We start from the raw sequence: 18,467 nt of genomic DNA, 5'->3' as shown, positions 1-18,467 counted from the left end.
ACAGATGCCTCCCATTTTACTCCCTTTGCTGCCCTCTACCCAGCCCTTGCCCCATGCCAGGCCTTCCCCACACTATTGTCTGTGTCCATGGGCTATGCATATATGTTCTTTGGTTAATTTCTTCCCGTCAATCAACCCCCATAACCAATGCCCATTCTGACTGGTGTGAGGTAGCATCATGTGGCTTTGGTTTGCATTATCCTAATGAGTATAATGTTGAGTATGTTTTCATATGGGTGTTGGCCATCTGTATGTCTTCTTTTGAGAAATTTCTTTCATGTCTTCTGCCCATTTTTTTTTTTTATCGTATTGCTTACTTTTTGTTATTGAGTTGTATGGATTTCTCATATTTGGGGGATAAACAACCTTATCAGATAAATCATTTGTTAATATATTCTCCCATTCAATAGATTGTCTCTTTGTTTTGTAGATAGTACCCTTCACTCTACAGGAGCTTTTGGTTTGAAGAAGCCCCCTTTATTTATTTCTGCTTTTGTTTCTCTTGCCCAAGGGGACACACTCAAACATATATTATTCAGTTTCATATCAAATAATTTATTACCTTTCTTTCTGGGCTCTTTATTCTGTCCCAGGGACCTATAATGTTGTATCCATGTCATTACATATTTGTCCAAACGCATGGAATACACATCAACAGTGAACCCTAATGAAAACTGTGGATTCTGAGTGATAATGAGTCTCTGTAGGCTCATTGATTGCCAGTATACCAGTCAGGTGCACGGTTTTGATACTGGGGAGGGTTATGTCTCTGGGGGAGCAGTAGTATATGCCATTGGTCTGTACTTTCTGCTCAGTTTTGCTGTGAACCTAAAACTGCTCTAAAAACCCAAAAGATATTTAAAATAAAAAGGAACCCAGTTTGTTTGTTTCTAGCTTTTAATCATCGGTGCATTTAGATAATTTGTATTTAATATGGTTAGAATTAAACCTATCGACATAGCTGTTTTCTATTTGCTCATCTGTTTGTCTTATATGTTTCTTTTGTAAAGGCCTATTTTAAGTTAAGTGAGCGTTTCATGGTTCCATTTATCTCCCATGTAGGCTTATTAGCTGTGATTATTTGGACATTAGGGTTTATATTTGATGCTTCTGTAACTTAGCACAGTCTACCTTTAGGTAATGTTGTACAACCTCATATGTAAACGTAGAATCTCACAGCAGTATATTTATATTTCCCCCATTGCTTGGGCTATTTTTGCCCAGGAAATTAATTTTACATAACTTAAAACTACATAATGCAATCCACAAATTTTTGCTTCACACCATCAATTACACCCCCCAAAAAAATTTAAACATAAGAAGGCAAGCATTTTATATCAATTCTCATATCTGCGATTAACAGCATTGATTACTCACGTAGGTGGGCCATATTACCATTTACTTTTATTTTTCTTATGCCAGAACACGTTCTTATGTCTTAACATTTCCTGTAGTGCGTATCAACGGATAACGAATTATTTCAAATTTGGTGTGTATGAAAAACTTCTATTTTAGCTTCATTTAAAAAATATCCCTTGAGTATAACACTCTGAATTGAACGTTATTATTTCACAGTTTCAAAGATGGCATGCCATTTTCTTCTGACTTGCATTGCTTCTGATGAGAAATGTCCTGTAATTCTTATCACGTGTCCTCTAAATTATTCTGTATTTTTTGTTTCATTTGATTTTTTTTTTTTCTGATTTGCTGCTTAGAAGATAAGGTAACTAGTTGGGAGAACAAGATAGAAAACTGTCATGTCTGCACATCATGATTTAGCTGTATATAACAACTTGAAAGCATTGGAAAAGCAAAAGAATCAGTGAAACAATTAAAACCAGGATGCACACGTACCTAGGAGCCAATTGGCTCTCCCACCTGAATATCTATAAACCCTGCCTTCCTTCCCCCTACTCCCCCCCCCCCCCCAAAAAATCATAAAGCTTTAGGTCATGGCATCATGGGTCACACAGGACACTGATTCCCTGGGGAAGGGAAACTAACACAAGGTGAGCCCTCAGATGGGTGAGCCCGGTTCTCCCAGCTTCTTGCCTGGATAGCGTTTACAGGCAGGCTGTAGCCCAAGGAGATTGAGCAGAAACAGAGCCCAGGGGGTAATCTGAGCAAAGGACACAGAGCTGAGAATGCCAGGAGGCCAATGTGCTGGGAGTGATGGAGGGGAGAGAGTTGGTTGGCTCTGGAGAGCCGCAGAGGTTTCCCATCTGGGTGCAGTGTCTGAGAGAGAGGGAGTGGTGGTAGTGGCCTATCCCGCAGTGAGCAGTTGTGTGGAAAATGTTGCCATTTACTGAGAGTGTGAAGATGGGCGTTTTGAAAACAAGAGGAGGGATGGTGTGTGTGTGGGTGGGAGATGGGGGGGGGGGAGGGGCCGCGAGTGAGTGGAAGGGGTGGGTAATACTGGCTCTAAACAGACTTTTCTAAGAGGATCCCTTGAGACATCCAAGTGGAAGTGTCATGTAGGAGAGTGACTATCTGGGTCTGTATCCCAAAGGTGAAGGTCAAACTGGGGATATAGATTTCAGAGTTATTAGCATATTAGCACACATGGTTACATAACACATAGCATACAGAGAGGCGGATACAAAAGGGAATGTGATCAAAGTTGGGAACATGAGAAAAAATTGTAACTGTGTGGTGAGGGATGTTACCTAGACTTACTGTGCTGTGTCTTCTGTTGTTGTCTTAAATATATATTTATTGATTCCAGAGAAGAAGGGGGAGGGAGAGAGAGTTGGAAACGTCAGCGATGAGAGAATCATGGATCAGCCGCCTCCTGCACGCCCCACACTGGGGATGGAGCCCACAACCTGGGCATGTGCCCTGACCTGGGCATGTGCCCTGACGGGGAATTGAACCGTGACCTCCTGGTTCATAGCTCCATGCTCCACCACTGAGCCACGCAGGCTGGGCCCTAGACTTGCTGTGATGATCACTTCACAATATACGTATTCGAATGTCGAGTCATTATGTCGTGCGCCTGAAACTAATACAATGTAGTATGTCGATCAGGTTTCAATGCAAATTGAAAATAAAACAGAAAGCAAAAGGAATATGAAGGCCCACTACGGTTTTTGTTGAAAAGCACAGGTGGATCTGAGACGGGAACACAGCCTTTTCTTTCCTCGGCATATGGCGGCGGTTTGCTGAGGCTTTCGCAGTGTCTAGGGTCTGCTCACCTCCCACAGAAACGTGTTACGCAGGAAGGGCTGAAGAGACAGAGGCAGGCAGCTGACAAGGGCGGTTGCTATGCAACAGCAGAGGAAAGCCATTCAGCCAGGCAGAATTGATATTGGTCACTGGAGAGTAAAAGCTGTGGTCCTAGCAATGGTTTCTATTCATGCACAGGAGTCCTGGAGAGGCTGATATAAAAAGACGCACATAGTCCTAGCTGGTTTGGCTCAGAGGACAGAGCGACAGCCTGCGGACTGCAAGGTCCTCGGTTCGATTCCAGTTAAGGGCACATACGTGCCCGGGTTGCGGGCTCCATCCTCAGTGGGAGGCGTGCAGGAGGTCTCTCCCTCTCCCTTCCTCTCTGAATTGAATTAAAACACACACCCACACACACACACACACACACACACACACACACACACACTCCCCGCACATAGAAGTGAGTAAGGTCAGTGTAAAACGTGCAGTTTCCATTTGAGATGAGAGCATAGCATTTCCTGCCTCCAAAGCAGCCTCCCCAGTCCTTGTGCTTGCCATTTTGCATATGGAGAAGACACTGGGCTCAGAGATGCCCAGTGACCTGAGCAGGCTCACACAGCTAGGGCCAGACTGGCCAGGCACTCCATCCCTAGGATTCTGAAGCCCAGCGCAGCTTCTCCCTGCAAGACCACAGCTGCCCCAGGCCCCAGCCCTGGAAGGAAGCAGGACAAACATTTACTCTGAACCGGGGCTTGCCATGGCTCCCACACACAAGTGCCTGATTGTCCTGCCGCTCCAGTGGGCACCGGGAAGGCCTCGGGGGCGGCGTGTCTGTGCCACTCAGGAAAAGGCCTAACAGTGGGAGTGGGGAGTGGACCAGCCTGGCGAGCAATCCCCACCCCTGGCTGGGTCCACGCAGAGTGGGCAGGGCTGGGGCTGGGGCCCTCCACCTGTGTCCTCCCGGGCGCAGAGCAGGAGCTTGGAGCTCAGGGAAGGCAGACCTTGCTTGTTTGGGACAGATGTGGACAGGGCAGGGCAGGAGGGTGGTGGAGCTGTGGCGGAACCTGAAGAGGGGGAGGATGCCCGGGTCCCCAGGCCAGCCCTGGGGGGGACGTGGGGCCCAAATTCTGCATTTCTGCTTCCTGGCTCTGGAGCCTGGTGTAATCAGTGGGTGCAGTGCTTGTGTGCCTCGGCTTTCTTATCTGTAAAATGGGGATGCCGAATTCCACCTCCCAGGGCAGTCTTGGGAGGAAGGCAAGCCCAGGCACAGACCTGGCTGTGGTGGACAAGCTGCATAGAGTGCTGGAGGAGGCAGATGTTCCCAATGTGCCTGGAGGCCACAGAGATGGACAGTGGAGGGGAACACAAAGGGAGCTGGCCTGCTCTGGCCATTTGCATCTACCTCCCTTGTTGCTACAGGGCTGTGTGTCTGTGACCTAGCGGTCATGCTGCAGAGCCAGGGCGCGGTGGGTTCCAGACCACCCTGGGGGTGCTCAGGCGAAAGGGGGAGGGAGGGCAGAGCTGCAAAGGTGGGGGGTGCTGACTGGGTGGGTCTGAGCGCGCGCTCCTGCAGCCCCAGGCAGGGGTGGACAGGGGAATGTGGCGGGAAGCAGAAAACGCCCCCACCCCGCTCCCCACCCCCACGCCCTGCAGCCCGCACACCCGCGGAATCGCATGCGCACTGGGGACCCGGTGGACAGGGCTTTTGTTGGGAGAGCGGGCGGGCTGAAGGGGTCGGCGCATGCGCAGGCTGCCCAGCCGCGGGGGGTGTGCAGAGAAAAGGGGCGGGGTGGTCGGAGCTGCTGTGCTGGCAGCAGCAGGCGAGGGCGCGGCTGCGGGGTTCCTGGTGCTGAGGAGCGACGCCATTGGAGCCCCAGCGAAGGTAAGGATCCAGCCCGGACAGGACCTGGAGAGGCGAGTGGACCCCTGCATGCTGCGCCACTCCTCCCGGGACAGCGCACGCCACCCCCTGCAGCGCTCCCCCCGCCCCCTCCTGCAGCACTCAGAACCCGAACCAGAACCGCGTTAGACCCGTGGTCTGGACAGGAGCCCCATCCTCCCCATCCTGGGACCCGGGCTCCGGGGATCCGAGCCCTGGTGACACCGGATCCCACGCCTGGACCCGTTGTGCTCGGGCTGAGCTGCTCTAGAAACAGGCCCTGTCCCCACCCAGCCACTCCAGACCCCTCCCTGCCCTGGCATTGCAATCCTGCATTCGGAGACCCCCGCTTCTCATTGGAACCTCGCCCAGACCCGCCGCCCTCCCTGCCCCCCGCCGTCGCCCGCCCCCCCCCCCATCTTCCCCTAGCGTTCCTGTGTGAGCCCTACCCGACCTGACCAGAATCCCTCGAATCCCTCCCACCACTGCCCCTCCCACCCAGACCTCCTCGCCAAAGGGTCCCTGGCATTCAGAGCTTCCCGTGGTCCCCAGGTATCCGCGCCTCGCACCTCTCGGGCTTCCCCTTCATCCTGGCTCCCTGCTCCAGCCCTGACATCCGGGCCCTTTGTTTCCCCTTCTGTGGATGCATCCATCATCCCCTTTGGGGTTTCTGCAGCCCAAAGCCCGCTGGTCCACCCCTCCATTCAAATCTCGCCAGCCACCGCGATGGGGAGCCTGCCTGGACCTCAGCTCCCCTTTCAATGCGGAGGGGGGGTGTGGCGGGTGGGAGGGGAGGAGGAGATCTCCTTGGACCTGCTCTCTCCCTGTCTGAGGGCTCTGTCTCTGACAGACAGAATGGACCCCAGCAGATCCCCCCCCCCCTTCTGCCCAGTGAGGGGATGATGGCTGCCTGTCGCTCTCCCCCCACCTCCCCAGAAATCCCACCTCCTGAGAAATCCCACCTCCTGAGAAACCCCGCCTCCGCTCCCCCCCACACCCCCCCCCCCCCGCCTCCCTCTGAAGAGGCCCCCCTCCCTCTCAGGCTGAGCTCTCTTCTTGGGACCCAGCATGGCTGAGGGAAGCTCCCCCATGGAAGCGGAGTGCTGCAGCAACAACAACAACAACAACGTTGAAGACATCATGGAGGACGGTCTGGAGGAAGTGAGGGAGTACGAGATGTTTGACGGAATTGACGGAAATGATTATGAGGAATTCGGTGCTTTCGGGGGCTATGGCACCTTCACCAGCTTTGACATTCATCTCCTCCGCGCCTTTGGGAGCTTGGGAACAAGCCTGCGTGTCTTGGCGGTGAGGCCCCTTCTTGGCCACCTGCTAGCCTGCTGGGCTGGGAGGGGGGCTGTGTGCAGAGGGGAGGGGGTGGAGGAGAGGGGTGGCGGGGAAGCACTGCCTAGCACCCCAAAGGAAACCTTCCCTTTTCTGCTGGGAGAAGGGGAGTGGAGGGGGGCCCGGGGTGGGGGGAGGGGGGAGGGCTGTGTCGGGTGGGGTGGGGGGCTGCCTGGAAGAGGCTGGCCAGCACAGGGAAGCAAGATGCGCAAGGGTGCAAAGTGGTGTGCCTCCCCCTTCCCTCGCCCTGGCCTTGCAGAATGAGCCCTGGGAACTGGACCACCCTATGCTGGCCCGCACCCTGGTGGATGCGTTCCGAGCGGATACAGATCCGGCCCCCAATGAGGAGGACGACCAGTCTGGCAATGGAGGCCGAGGTGACTCCGCCCGTGCTGCCCGGACAGCTGCCCGGGCTGCTGCCCGGGCTGCTGCGGCTGCCGCCCGTGCCCTCTACAATCAGGTGGTCACTAGCCGCCTCATGACCACAGGGCCTGCCTCCAGAGAAAATGGCCAGCGCTCGGCATCTTCTTCGCGCAGCTCCCAGGGGCCAGGCAACGGTGAGATGGCGCCTGCAACCTCCTCGGGGGCGCCTGCAACCTCCTCACAGCCCCAGCCAGCCCCCCAGGCCCGAGAGGCTGCTTCCTCTCGGGCTGCAGGTGCCAGTGAGGGGGGTGCCACCCAGCCCAAGAAACCCTTTCTGGGCCAGAATGATGGCTTTGATTTCACCCAGCCGGCAGGTGTCAGTGGCCTAGCCTTCCCCCGCCCCAAGAGGCCCGCCCCGGCCCCAGAGCCTGCCTCAGAGGGCCCCAGTGCTCAGGCAGCATCTGCTGGGGAGGGGGCGGCCACCAGGCCCAAGACCGCCAAGTCTGGGAAGGCTGTCGCTAAGACTCGCTGGGTGGAGCCTCAGAACGTGGTGGCAGCAGCTGCTGCCAAGGCCAAGATGGCCACAAGCGCCCCTGAGCCTGAGGGTGCAGCTGCCACTGCTCAGAAGAACCGCGATGAGGCCAGGAAGGGAGGCAAGAGAACAAAGAAGGTGAGATCTCCCTGCAAGCCCCCATGGTCCCCTCCCCTGCTCTTCTGCGCCCTCCCCTCCCCTCCGCTCCCCTCCCCTCCCCTGCCCTCTTCTTCTCTCAACGTGTCCGAGTTTCTATAACACAAGTGCGCTAGCATGTCTTTACTCCTTTACACGTAGTCCCTACCCTCCGGCCTGGAGGTACAAGAGGTTGGCTCGGTGCCTGGCACTTAGTGAGCCCTCTGCACATGCCACCCGCTGTTCCTACTACTCTCATATCCAAGTGCCTGCCCTGGAAAAGACGTTGCCAGGGGCTTGGGCACAGTAAGCCTGGTGGCCCCGGGTCTCTCTTCTCCCCAATGCTGCAGTCCAAGCACCTGGATTATGAGTATGAGAGCAGCGAGGACGAGAGAGAGCCTCCTGCGGTCCCAGCGACCTGGAGAGCATCGCAGCCCATAGTGAGAGTGCGGGCTCAGATGGCCCCACGGGCTCAGATGGGCCCTCGGCCCCCGGCGGCCCAGAGGCCCCAGGTGCCCTCAAGGCACGTACTGAGCTTGCCACCCCGCAACGTGGCCCTTCTGCAAGATAGGGTAAGCAGTCTGCCCTCCGCCCTCCCCCCTCTGCCACCCCTCCCCTTCCTGGCTGGCCGGTTCCTTGAGCTCACCTGTTCCTTCGCCTCTCCTTGTCCAGGCAAATAAGCTGGTGAAGTACCTGATGATCAAGGACTACAAGAAGATCCCCATCAAGCGCTCAGGTGGACAACTGCCCCATCCCTGAGCTCTGTCTGCCCTCCCTCCTCTCCCAGTCCTCCCCGGTGCCCCACCCATCAGAGGCTCCCAGTTACCCAGGGGCTGCAGCCATGTGGCCTTCTGCTCAGCCCAGATGCGTTCTCTGCCCCCCCCTCCCCCTGCAGACATGATGAAGGACGTCATCCGTGAATTTGACGAGCACTTTCCTGAGATCATTGAGCGGGCGACATACACCCTGGAAAAGGTGGGCTGCATGGGGTGGGGGTGGGGGACAGCTCTGGGGGGGGCAAGAGAGGCAGGGAAGCCCTGTCCCCTGTAGCCTTCGGAGGCCCAGTGTCAGTCCCGCCTGTTCCCCAAGCCTTGCCTGGCTTCTCCACCTGGGAGCGCCCACCGCGTGCATACTTCCTCCCCCTCGTGCTCTCGCGGGGGGAGGGGGTGTCTATCGTCTCCTGAAGTGGGTCCCTTTGCCTCGGCCAGTGCCAGAGCCCCCCACAGGCCTGTGCCTCCGCGCCCTCCCTTTGTTCACTGCGCGCTCCCCCAGCACCTTGGGTTTCCTGCCTAGGAGCTGTTCTGGCGGGAATGGAGTGACTGCCAGCAGGACACCTGGCGTGGGTTTCTGACCTCACACTCTGTGTTCTCCCCGTGCAGAAGTTCGGGATCCACCTGAAGGAGATCGACAAGGAAGAACACCTGTACATTCTCACCTGCACGCGGGATTCTTCTGCTCGCCTCCTGGGAAAGTGAGAAAGGGCGGGGGGTCTGTGGCCTTCCCAGGTGGTGCCTCCCCCTCCTCTCAGAGCAACAGGAAGACAGGGCCAGAGGGCCCAGCACAGTGCCCACCCCCAGGGCGTGGCACCAATGACTGCCAAGTGGCAGAATCCCGGGAGGTGTGTCAGCATCCACATTGGGTGGATGGACTTACGCAGCCTTAAGCGGAGGGATGAGTTGTCTGGACCGAGTAGCCAGCCATGGGCAGAGTGGGAAGAGCTAAGTGCCCTGTCACGGGGCAGGCAGCCTGGGAGAGGCTGGTTGGGTGAGCTGGGTGTGCAGTCTCCTGGGCCAATGGCTGCTGGACAGGTTCCCTCTTTCTACCCCGCTAGGACCAAGGACACTCCCAGGCTGAGCCTCCTCCTGGTGATCCTGGGAGTCATCTTCATGAATGGCAACCGTGTCAGCGAGGGTGAGTTGTCGGGCCCGCCGCTGGGGGGCTGCCCCCTGTCTCGCCTCCGTGTTCTAAACTCTTGTACCTCATCTGCCCTGGCAGCTGTCCTGTGGGAGGCACTCCGCAAGATGGGACTGCGCCCTGGGTATGATTGGACCCCCTGGGCTCTCGCTGCCCCTCAGCTTGTCCTTGGGCCCAGCAAGCCCCAGGGTCCCACCGGCCCGATGGTCTGGTGCAGGGGAGCACAGGGCCTCTCACCAGGGTGCATGGCGAAACGGTCCTGAACTCTGGGCCCCCTCTGCTCCGTGGCCCCTCTCTGTCCCCCAGAGGGCAGCTAAGACAAAGCACCAGAACCCGGGGCTCCTTCCAAACCCCGTGCAGGCCATTGCCGCCAGACGAGTGGCCGTCAGACCCCTGCATGCCCAGGCCTCACGGGCCGGGAAGCGCTCGGTCCTGGTGGCGAGTGCTCCTGCCCACAGCGGGCACTGCCATCCGCTCGAGTCACGGACTCTCTCCTTGCCCTCAGGGTGAGGCACCCATTCCTTGGCGATCTGAAGAAGCTCATTACATCCGACTTTGTGAGGCAGAAGTAAGTACTGACCACGTTTCCTGTCTCACCCTGGCGCCCCCCTGGTGTGCGAGTCTGGCTGAGGAAGCCACTGCGTGTCCTGGCTGTCCACTCTCCAGGGATGGAGGCTCTGGGGCCAGAGGGCATGGGCAATGTGGCGGGGTGTGCTCAGAGCAGGGTGCCTGGAGAAATGGCTCTCTGTTTACAACACACCCAACAGGAACTGGGGTCACTGTGACAAGGGGCACCAAACGTGTGGCCTTCCTATGCACAAGCACCCGACACGTGTCCCCTCCCCCGCACACACACCTCCCCGTGCTCGCCAGGCAGGAGCCACACACAGCCCGGGCTTTGAAGGTCTCGGTGTTGGAGGCAGAAACCCTGGCAGTGAGCTCGGGGAGGGGGAGTGGGGTGCCAGGGGCAATCAGGGACTCTGAGCTGCAGCCTCGGGGCTGGGAAGGGGCCAGCTGGCAGCCATTGGTGCAGCAGCCCACCTGCCTGCTGGCTGGAGGCAAAAGGTGACTCTTGTCTTGTCCCCTGAGGTACCTGGAATACAAGAAGGTCCCCAACAGCAGCCCACCCGAGTATGAGTTCTTCTGGGGCCTGCGGGCCCGCTTTGAGACCAGCAAGATGAGGGTGCTGCGATTCATCGCCCAGGTAACGGACCGAGGGAGAGCCCCTGCCGGGGGGCCAGGCCCGGGGGCCGGCCCTTCCCACCCCTTGTGTGGCTCTGGGCCAGGGGCTCCTTGTGCGTGCGGTCTGTGTGTGCACTGAGGGCACCGAGGCTCAGGAAGGTTCCTAGGCGCCTCGCCCAGGTTTGCAGAGGCAGTAAGTGCCAGGGTGGGGCCAGATCCCAGGGCTGGGCCGGAAAGGGGCAGCGGTCCCGCCTCCCGTGGTCTTCGTGGTTACTGTGATGGCCAGCAGTGCACAGGGGCGTGCGTGGGGGCGGGAAGCAGGCGCTCAGTGAGCGCGGGCCGAGATCGCGGTCAGGATGGCTGCTCTTCCCCCCACTGCAGTACCAGAACCGAGACCCCCGGGACTGGAAGGCCCACTTCCTGGAGGCTGTGGACGACGCCTTCAGGACCATGGATTCGGATATGGCCGAGGAGCACGCCAGGGCCCAGATGCGGGCCCGCATGAACATCGGGGACGAGGCTCTGATTGGCCGCTGGAGCTGGGACGACGTGCAGGTGGAGCTCCTGACCTGGGATGAGGACGGAGATTTTGGCGACGCCTGGGCCAGGATCCCCTTTGCGTTCTGGGCCCGATACCACCAGTACATCCTGAATAGCAACCGTGCCAACAGAACCACTTGGCGAGCTGGCGTCAGCAGCGGCAACCTTGGTGCGGCCAACGCCAGCCTCATCGATGGCCCTAGCACCAGCTCCACCATCCGCACCAGAAATGCCGCCAGGACCGCTGCCAACTTCTTCTCCTGGATCCAGTAAGCTTTGGGGAGGATGGAGGAGACCCCGAAGGGTGGGCCGAGGAGGGGCCGTGGGGGGTCGGCGGGAGGCCTGGCGTGGGGCGGGGGGCACCGCGGGAGTGCGGACAGAGCCTTCTTTTGTCCTTCATGCCGCCCCTGTTTCACCTGCTTTTCTGCCTCTCTCGTCTCTTCTTGTCCCGTGTTCGCAGGCCTCGCTGATGACCCACAGCAACCACCCAGCCAGAGTGCCTCCTCAGACCCCGTGTTCACTCCTCAGACCCCGTGTTCACTTAGCACTCTAGGCCGCCCGCCTCTGCCTGCCCATCGAAGATGGCATGCAAAAGAAGCTCCTTGCCCTCCTGCTTTCACTGTGTGCTGTTGTCGTGCTGTCGTGTTTTTGGTATTGGTGTCACAATAAAGATGCAAAGTGAAATGGCTGGTTTCCTGTGCACATGCTGCTCTGCGTGGCCCACGGTCCGCCCTCTGGACGGGAGTGGGGGCGGGCTCCCCGCTGCCCCAGAGGCCGGAGGGCGCTGGGAGAGGTGGAGGAGTCTTGGAGTGCAGAGGCCATGAGCTTCCAGAGCTTTGGTCCACACGGTCTTGGGACCATCTCCAGGGTGCAGCGCCAGTTAGACACCAACGGGGGAGAGCAGGGGAAGGGATGGGGTGGAGGCTATGGGTTGGTGCCACTGTCTCTGTCCCCAAGGGGCATGGCGCACACTCACCCAGCAGGACTCACCTCCTGGTTCCCACCTTTGGAGGGCCCACCTCCCGGTCCCCACCTCTGGAGGTGCCAGCTCAGAACCCTTTCCTCATCACCCACCCGAGTTCAGGACCTCATTCCTTAGACACACCTTTTGGGACAACAATGACATAGGCTTCAAGAGGATAACCTCCTGGCCAGCAGGTAGCAGGAGGGCCATTGCTGCTGAGGGAGCTTCAATGAAAACAGCTGCCAGCTGCCAGGGACCTGGAGACCATTGCCTGTGGCCCTCACCTGAGGCTTCTGTGGGCCCTGGAGCCCTTCCTCGGGAGCAGGGCTGTCCCAGTGCGGCCAAGGCCAGGCCTAGGTCCCGGTGAACCCCAGGCCTGGGTGATTCCCATGGGAGGGTGGCAGGCGGTTCTGCGGTCCCGCCAGCGGACCACAGTGAGGGCAGAGACTCAGAGGGTCCCTGCGAAGGCCTCGGCGTGGGCAGGGACAGAGACGGAGCTCCCTCAGGCGCACACATCGGCAGGAACAGGACCCCAGGTCAAGTGGAGGGAGGGACTAGTGAAGGGGTCCCTGTCCCCATTGCCTCTTTTCCATGAGCAGAGGGTCTCCTCTTTCTGCCAGGGCTGACCTAGACCCCACTACAGGATTTCGGGTTGGCGGGGGCAGTGGAAATGCCAACATGGGTCCCCTTGCTTAAATGTTACTGAGTTTCCAAGAGAACATTGGGTTTCATGGGGAGCCTTTCCGAGCGCAGGGTCCTATGGCACTGCAGACTCCCCCCGACTCAGGAAACTGGCTCTGTCCCACCCTCCCCTAAGGCAGGCTTCAGGGAGGTTTCTGTCTTGGTGCTCATCGCCGCCATTCCTGCCCCCCCTGGCTGCTGGTCCCTGCTTGGCCAAACGGGCCCTCTGTGATTCTGTGCGAATAGGAGCCCCCTTCCCTTTAGGTTTCCAGGGGCAGGACTGAGGCTTGACGGTGGGGGTGCAGGATGCCTGGGGTCCCAGCCCTGCTGTGATGAATGATACCTGACATTTCTGCACCCTCGGCCTGGGAAACTCCCCAGGCCCTGTTGTGCACACAGTAGGCACATGCCTTGGCAGGGATGAGTGTGGGGCTCATGACAGCCATGGCTGTGAGCTTGAGCACTGTGTGCAGAGGGCACTTGAGATAAGGCAGCTCGTCTGGAGAGGAGGAGAAAGCAGCCCTCAGAGGCAGGGTGTTGGGTGGGGGGTGTCCCCAGGCCTGCAGGTTGACAGCTCCCCTGTCCACAGCCCTTCCGCATGGTCAACCTCCCCTGAGGCCCCATCCCCCACAGCCTGCAGGGTGACCATCGAGGAGGAGAGCAGAGGGGAGGCAGGTGGGCCCTGGGGAATGCAGCCAGACTGTGGGTCTCCTGGAATGGTCAGGATGGCCTCCAAGCCCTCCCCACTTCCCACCCCACCCCCAATCCAGGTTCTTCCACAGGCTCCCTGACCACAGAGGCCCACAGTGCATCTCCCCAAGGGGTTCCTGAGACCCTACTGCACAGCAGACCCTGTGATGAGGTGTGGGGGTACCTGGGCAGCCTGCACAGCTTTCCCCCGACCCAGGCCTGCGCCCTCTGACTCCTCTCACTCTTTGATGGACAAGCATTATTCCCTAGTTTCCAGTTATTGACCATGATGCATAAATTCTCTCAATATCCACGTATAAATTCGTGTATGGGCCTAGGAAAGGGGATGGTCAGGCCCATTGCACGGATGACAAACCCAAGAGGCTCTCAGGGCAATGATTACATGATCCAGGTTACAACCTCCTGGATCCATGGGAAAGGGCAAGATGGCCGCAGCTTGTTCACCAAGCTGGGAATGAGGCTAGGGGGTGAACTTTTAGGTCAATATCTCAGGTAAATCCCTACATCGGGTTTGGATTCCCCGGAGTTCCCGAGTCCACAAATCTGCTGGCTCATCCCCTGCAGAGAGTAAGTCTCTCCTCAAACCCCAGAGGGTTTGGGGAAAGTAATTTGCCCGCTCCTGGGAGGTGAGAGGTGTCCTGGGTGTCTAAATGTTGTTCAACTCTACTGTAGAGCAATCGTGCGACTTCCCCCTAGCATGCAGGGCCACATGCCACTGCCAGTCTCACAGACAGCCTGGAAGTGGGGAGGGGGCAGGTTAAAGATGTTTACTCTGGGAGGATCCTCACTGCTGGGTTATGGTTAAGCGCTCTTGGCTCAGCTGAGTCATTTGTCTGCCCTCCATTTCTAGTACTTTATCAACGTGGTCTCCTCAACCATCCTTTTGGTCCCTGTGGGGTGAGGCCTCCAACACAAAGGATCTAGCCGGGGGTGAGGGAGGAGGAAGAGAGGGAAGGAGAAAGAATGAGAAAGATCATGTGATAGTTGTCTTAGCACAATACTCTCCAGGTCCCTCCATGCTGTCTCAAAGGGTAAGCGCTCCTTGTTTTGTGTGTGTGTGTGTGTGTGTGTGTGTGTGTGTGTGTGTGTGTGTTTTACAGCTGCATAGTATTCCTCGGTGTCAATACACCACAGCTATGTTATCCACTCATCCACTGACGGGCACTTGGGCTGTTTCCAGATCTTGGCTATTGTACATTGTGCTGGTATGAATGTAGGGGTGCTTGTGTTCTTTCTGATGGCTGTTTCTGTCTTCTTAGGATATATTCCTAGAAGTGGCATCTCTGGGTCAAATGGCAGTTCCATGTTTAATTTTTTTTTTTTTTTTTTGAGAAAACTCCATGCTGTTTTCCATAATGGCTGCAGCAGTCTGCATTCCCACCAGCAGTGTATGGGGCTTCCCTATTCTCCACAACCTGGCCACCACTGGTTGATTTGTTGACAACAGCCACTCTGACATGTGTGAGGAGATAACGCATTGCTCTTTTAATTTGCATCTGTCTGCTGATCAGTGAGTTTGGGCATTTTTTCAGATGTCTCCTGGCCATCTATACGTCTATTTTGGAGAAGTGTCTATTTAGGTCCATTGCCCATTTTAATCGGAGTGTCTATCTTCCTTTTGTTGCATTGTGTGAATTCCTTACATATTTTGGAATTTAAGCCTTGATCAGGTGTACCATTGGCAAACATGTTCTCCCATACATGTTGTTGATGTTTCCTTTTGCTGTGCAGTAGCTTTTTATTTTGTGGTAGCTCCATTTGTTTCTCTTCTCCTTAGATTCCCTTGCCCTAGGTCGGAGATGTATTGGCAAACACATTGCTATGAGAGATGTCTAAGATTTTGTTGCCTGGGGGGTTTTTCTTAGTTTTTTTTTTTTTTTGTTTGTTTGTTTTTTATTGATTTTTTACAGAGAGGAAGAGAGAGGGATAGAGAGTTAGAAACATCGATGAGAGAGAATCATCGATCAGCTGCCTCTTGCACATCCCCTATTGGAGATGAGCCTGCAACCAAGGGACATGCCCTTGACCGGAATCGAACCTGGGACATTTTAGCCCGCAGGTCGATGCTCTATCCACTGAGCCAAACCAGTTTCGGCTGTTTGTTTTGTTTTTTGTTTCAGGACTTACATTCAAGTCTCCCGTCTATTTTGAGTTTATTGCTGTTTATTGTCTGTGTTGGTGGTCTAGTTTCATTTTTTTTGCATGTATATGTCCCACTTCCCCATCACTCATATGTGGAATCTAACAAACAAAGTCAACTGATAAAAAAAAAAAAAAAAAAAAAAAAGATCCAGAGACATAGAATCATGAACCAACTGAGGAATTGCAGAGGGAAGGGGGACATGAGCAGTGGGTGGGTGGGTGAGGAGAGGTGAACTGGGGAACTGATATGCATATGGGCATAGCCCATGGACACAGACAATATTGTGATAAAGCCTGGGTGGTGCTGCTGCTGGGTCAATGGGCGCACATAGGGGGGCTTCTGTAACACTTTCAACGATAGAGATAAATGCTGAAAAAGGGAATGAGGAAGACAGTGGATAAAGGCCATGAAGATGGTGCCCCTGAGAGACTCGGTAGTCCCTGTCAGGAGTAGACGACTCCTCACCCCATTGTGGTCTACTTGTCAGTCAGAAGCCAAGGCGTGGGCACCCACTGGGACTCCATGCCCACACCTTGGTCAGTGGAGGACAGGACACCTTGGGTGAGAGTCGCATCATGCTGAGAACAATGGAAGAGGCTGGTTGCCTTCCATGGAGAAGGGAAGGCAGGTCCCTACAGAGGGGACAAACGCACGCTGGATGGCAGAAAACCGAATGCCAATGACATCCCCTTCAGTGAGCTCAGTATGGAAATTAGTTCCCTCATTGTTCACACTCACGGCTCCTCGTCATTTAATTTCACATCACTTATCGCAATTTGCAATGACAGAGTGGTGTCTGAAATTAATTTTATGATTGCACGGACCAACGAGGCTGCGTGTTCAATATGCATGGCTCATCCTAGGACAATCATAATCGAATGAATTAATTCTCAGCCACTCCATCAATAAACAGGCTAGGGGCTGGGAGGGGGATGAGAGGAAGAACAAAGCGGGAAGGAAAAGAGGACAGAACGATGGAGGGCCACAATGCAAAAATAGGGAGGTCCCCTTAGCTTTTGTTGGAGCATGGGCGAACCTGCAGATTACCACGCTACGGAAAATAAGCCCACACCAGAGAGAGACAAGGGCACATGACCTCACTACATGAGCAATGTAATGCGCAAAATAAGCTGATGAACAAAGTAGAGCCAGAGACATGGATACATGCAATAGTCTGACCGTTGTCAGAGGGGAGGGGCGAGCCCTGGGTGGCAGCAGGTGGGAAGCTTAGGCAGAGAACACAAATGCATAACCCACAGACACAGACAACAGTGTGGCCATGAGCAGAGGGAGGGGGCAGGGGCTGGGAGGAGGTGGGCAAAGGGGGGTGGGGGACATCTGCAACAGTGTCAAAATGAATGACCAAATGAATGAAAACTAAAGTGGGAGAGAAGACATGACGCACAGGGAAATACAGAGGGAGGTAAAACTGTGAGACAATGCAGTAGTAGTGAGGTAGAGAAGGAGGAAAATGGAAAGATGAGACAGTGGTGGTATATGATGACGTGGTCATAGTGCAGCCTGACCCCACCAGAATTCAATGGGCAAAACAGCTTGGTGCAGAAAATGAAGCCCGTGTGTGTGTGTGTGTGTGTGTGTGTGTGTGTGTACACACGCACCTTCCTGCTTTGTGTGTAATTATAATCACAAGGATCCACGTACCTGAGGACATTGTGCTTTCTTTCAATGGGAGTGTTTTGCTCAAATCTATTCTCCCAGGGCCTTTATCTCAGAACCACCTCTGCTCTACTCCCACGCTCTAATGCATCACTTCGCTTCAGTTTCCATGGCAACCAAGGCATCTATTTCCTGTCTTGTCTAGGAACGGGGATGAGACACACAGAAAAGGAGAGAAATGTGTGTGCTCTGTCTTCCTCTGAGTCACACAAGCCGTACTCAGGGACTTGGAAAGCACATTCCATTTAGCCCCCCCTTCCCCTGTGCCCACTGTGTGGGGGAGGTGGACAGGAATTGCAGAGCCGCTCAACACAAACCTGGAATTGCTACACCTTTATGACACACACACACACACACACACACACACACACACACACACGGTCAGTCGGGAGACTGAGGTTGCTTGTCGCCTAGCCCCCTTCCTACCAACAATTTGTTTTTCCTTTCAACCTTGCTCAGGGAATCCAGGATGACTGCTACCAACACAGAGCCCCTGTTCTCGCCCTGTAGCCACTGTCACGTTCTGGCGGTTTCCAGTTTTCTAGCACAATTTTCTGACACAAACAGTGCAGCCAGATGGTAGAAAGCTGCAGCCATGATCCCCTGTTGGGGTGTCACTCAGTGGGGACACTTCTGACCTCTCCCCTTCAGCCTGGGTGACCTCTACCCAGACCAGGAGGACAGTTCACAGGTCTCCCGCTTCCTGCCCCTCCCCTTTTTACCAGGGCCTGGGGGAGACTCAGAGGACAGAGGCTCAGCCAGTTTCCTAATTAAAAACCACACCTGCAGAAATAAGAAGACATCTCCTCCCTATTGGCTATGTTAAGTGGCCAGCTTCCTCTGTTGCATTCATTCCACCCCATCCCACCTCACCCCACCCACCCCCCTTTTGGAGGCCAGACTAGGAAGATGCCAGGCAGGACATGAGACCTCCCCAGGCATCGTTTTGTGAGTGAAGGCAGCTGAAATGGTGGGAGTGTGTCCCCCATCTACTCTTCCATTCTTATCCCTGGACACCACTTAGCCCAGGCTCACTCTCTTCCTGGCTACCAGCTGCCGACCATTTTCCATGTACTGGAACCTCTCCGTCAAAAACCAAGGAAACAAGCAAAAAGCATAAGCTATCTCATCTCCCCTTCAGCTGAAAAACCTAAAGAGGGCACATTCTCCTGACGCAGGTCTGGTTTAGACAGCCAGTCTGTGTTCAGAAAGGGATTTCACCTCAGATCCACGG

At 55.7% G+C, this 18,467-nt stretch overlaps 1 protein-coding gene and 1 non-coding gene across 4 annotated transcripts; both read left to right on the top strand.

The window, feature by feature from the left end:
* Positions 1–4,903: 4,903 nt before the first annotated feature.
* On the top strand, positions 4,904–11,741 carry LOC118717933 (melanoma-associated antigen D4). Of its 3 annotated transcripts, XM_045581031.1 has the most exons (14): positions 4,904–5,050; positions 6,090–6,355; positions 6,651–6,768; positions 6,880–7,424; positions 7,772–7,993; positions 8,094–8,157; positions 8,317–8,396; positions 8,801–8,892; positions 9,253–9,332; positions 9,417–9,459; positions 9,841–9,903; positions 10,425–10,539; positions 10,899–11,326; positions 11,518–11,741. In XM_045581031.1, the coding sequence occupies exons 2-14, from the start codon at positions 6,116–6,118 to the stop codon at positions 11,525–11,527; spliced, it is 2,100 nt and encodes a 699-aa protein (XP_045436987.1). In that variant the 5' UTR covers positions 4,904–5,050; positions 6,090–6,115; the 3' UTR covers positions 11,528–11,741. The 3 variants fall into 3 exon arrangements, with proteins under 3 accessions (XP_045436987.1, XP_036292081.1, XP_036292082.1); XM_036436188.2 differs by having other exon boundaries at positions 6,651–7,424; XM_036436189.2 differs by having other exon boundaries at positions 4,909–5,050; positions 6,115–6,355; positions 6,651–7,424.
* Positions 10,042–10,169, top strand: LOC118717939. The gene has a single exon (XR_004987663.1). It is a non-coding gene; the product is annotated as a small nucleolar RNA SNORA11 (small nucleolar RNA).
* Positions 11,742–18,467: the final 6,726 nt, after the last annotated feature.

The sequence above is a fragment of the Pipistrellus kuhlii genome, unplaced genomic scaffold, assembly GCF_014108245.1.
Source record: "Pipistrellus kuhlii isolate mPipKuh1 unplaced genomic scaffold, mPipKuh1.p scaffold_m20_p_131, whole genome shotgun sequence".
NCBI lineage: Eukaryota > Metazoa > Chordata > Mammalia > Chiroptera > Vespertilionidae > Pipistrellus > Pipistrellus kuhlii.
The sequence above is the reverse complement of the archived record's forward strand: the minus strand, read 5'-3'. Positions and strand labels throughout refer to the sequence as shown.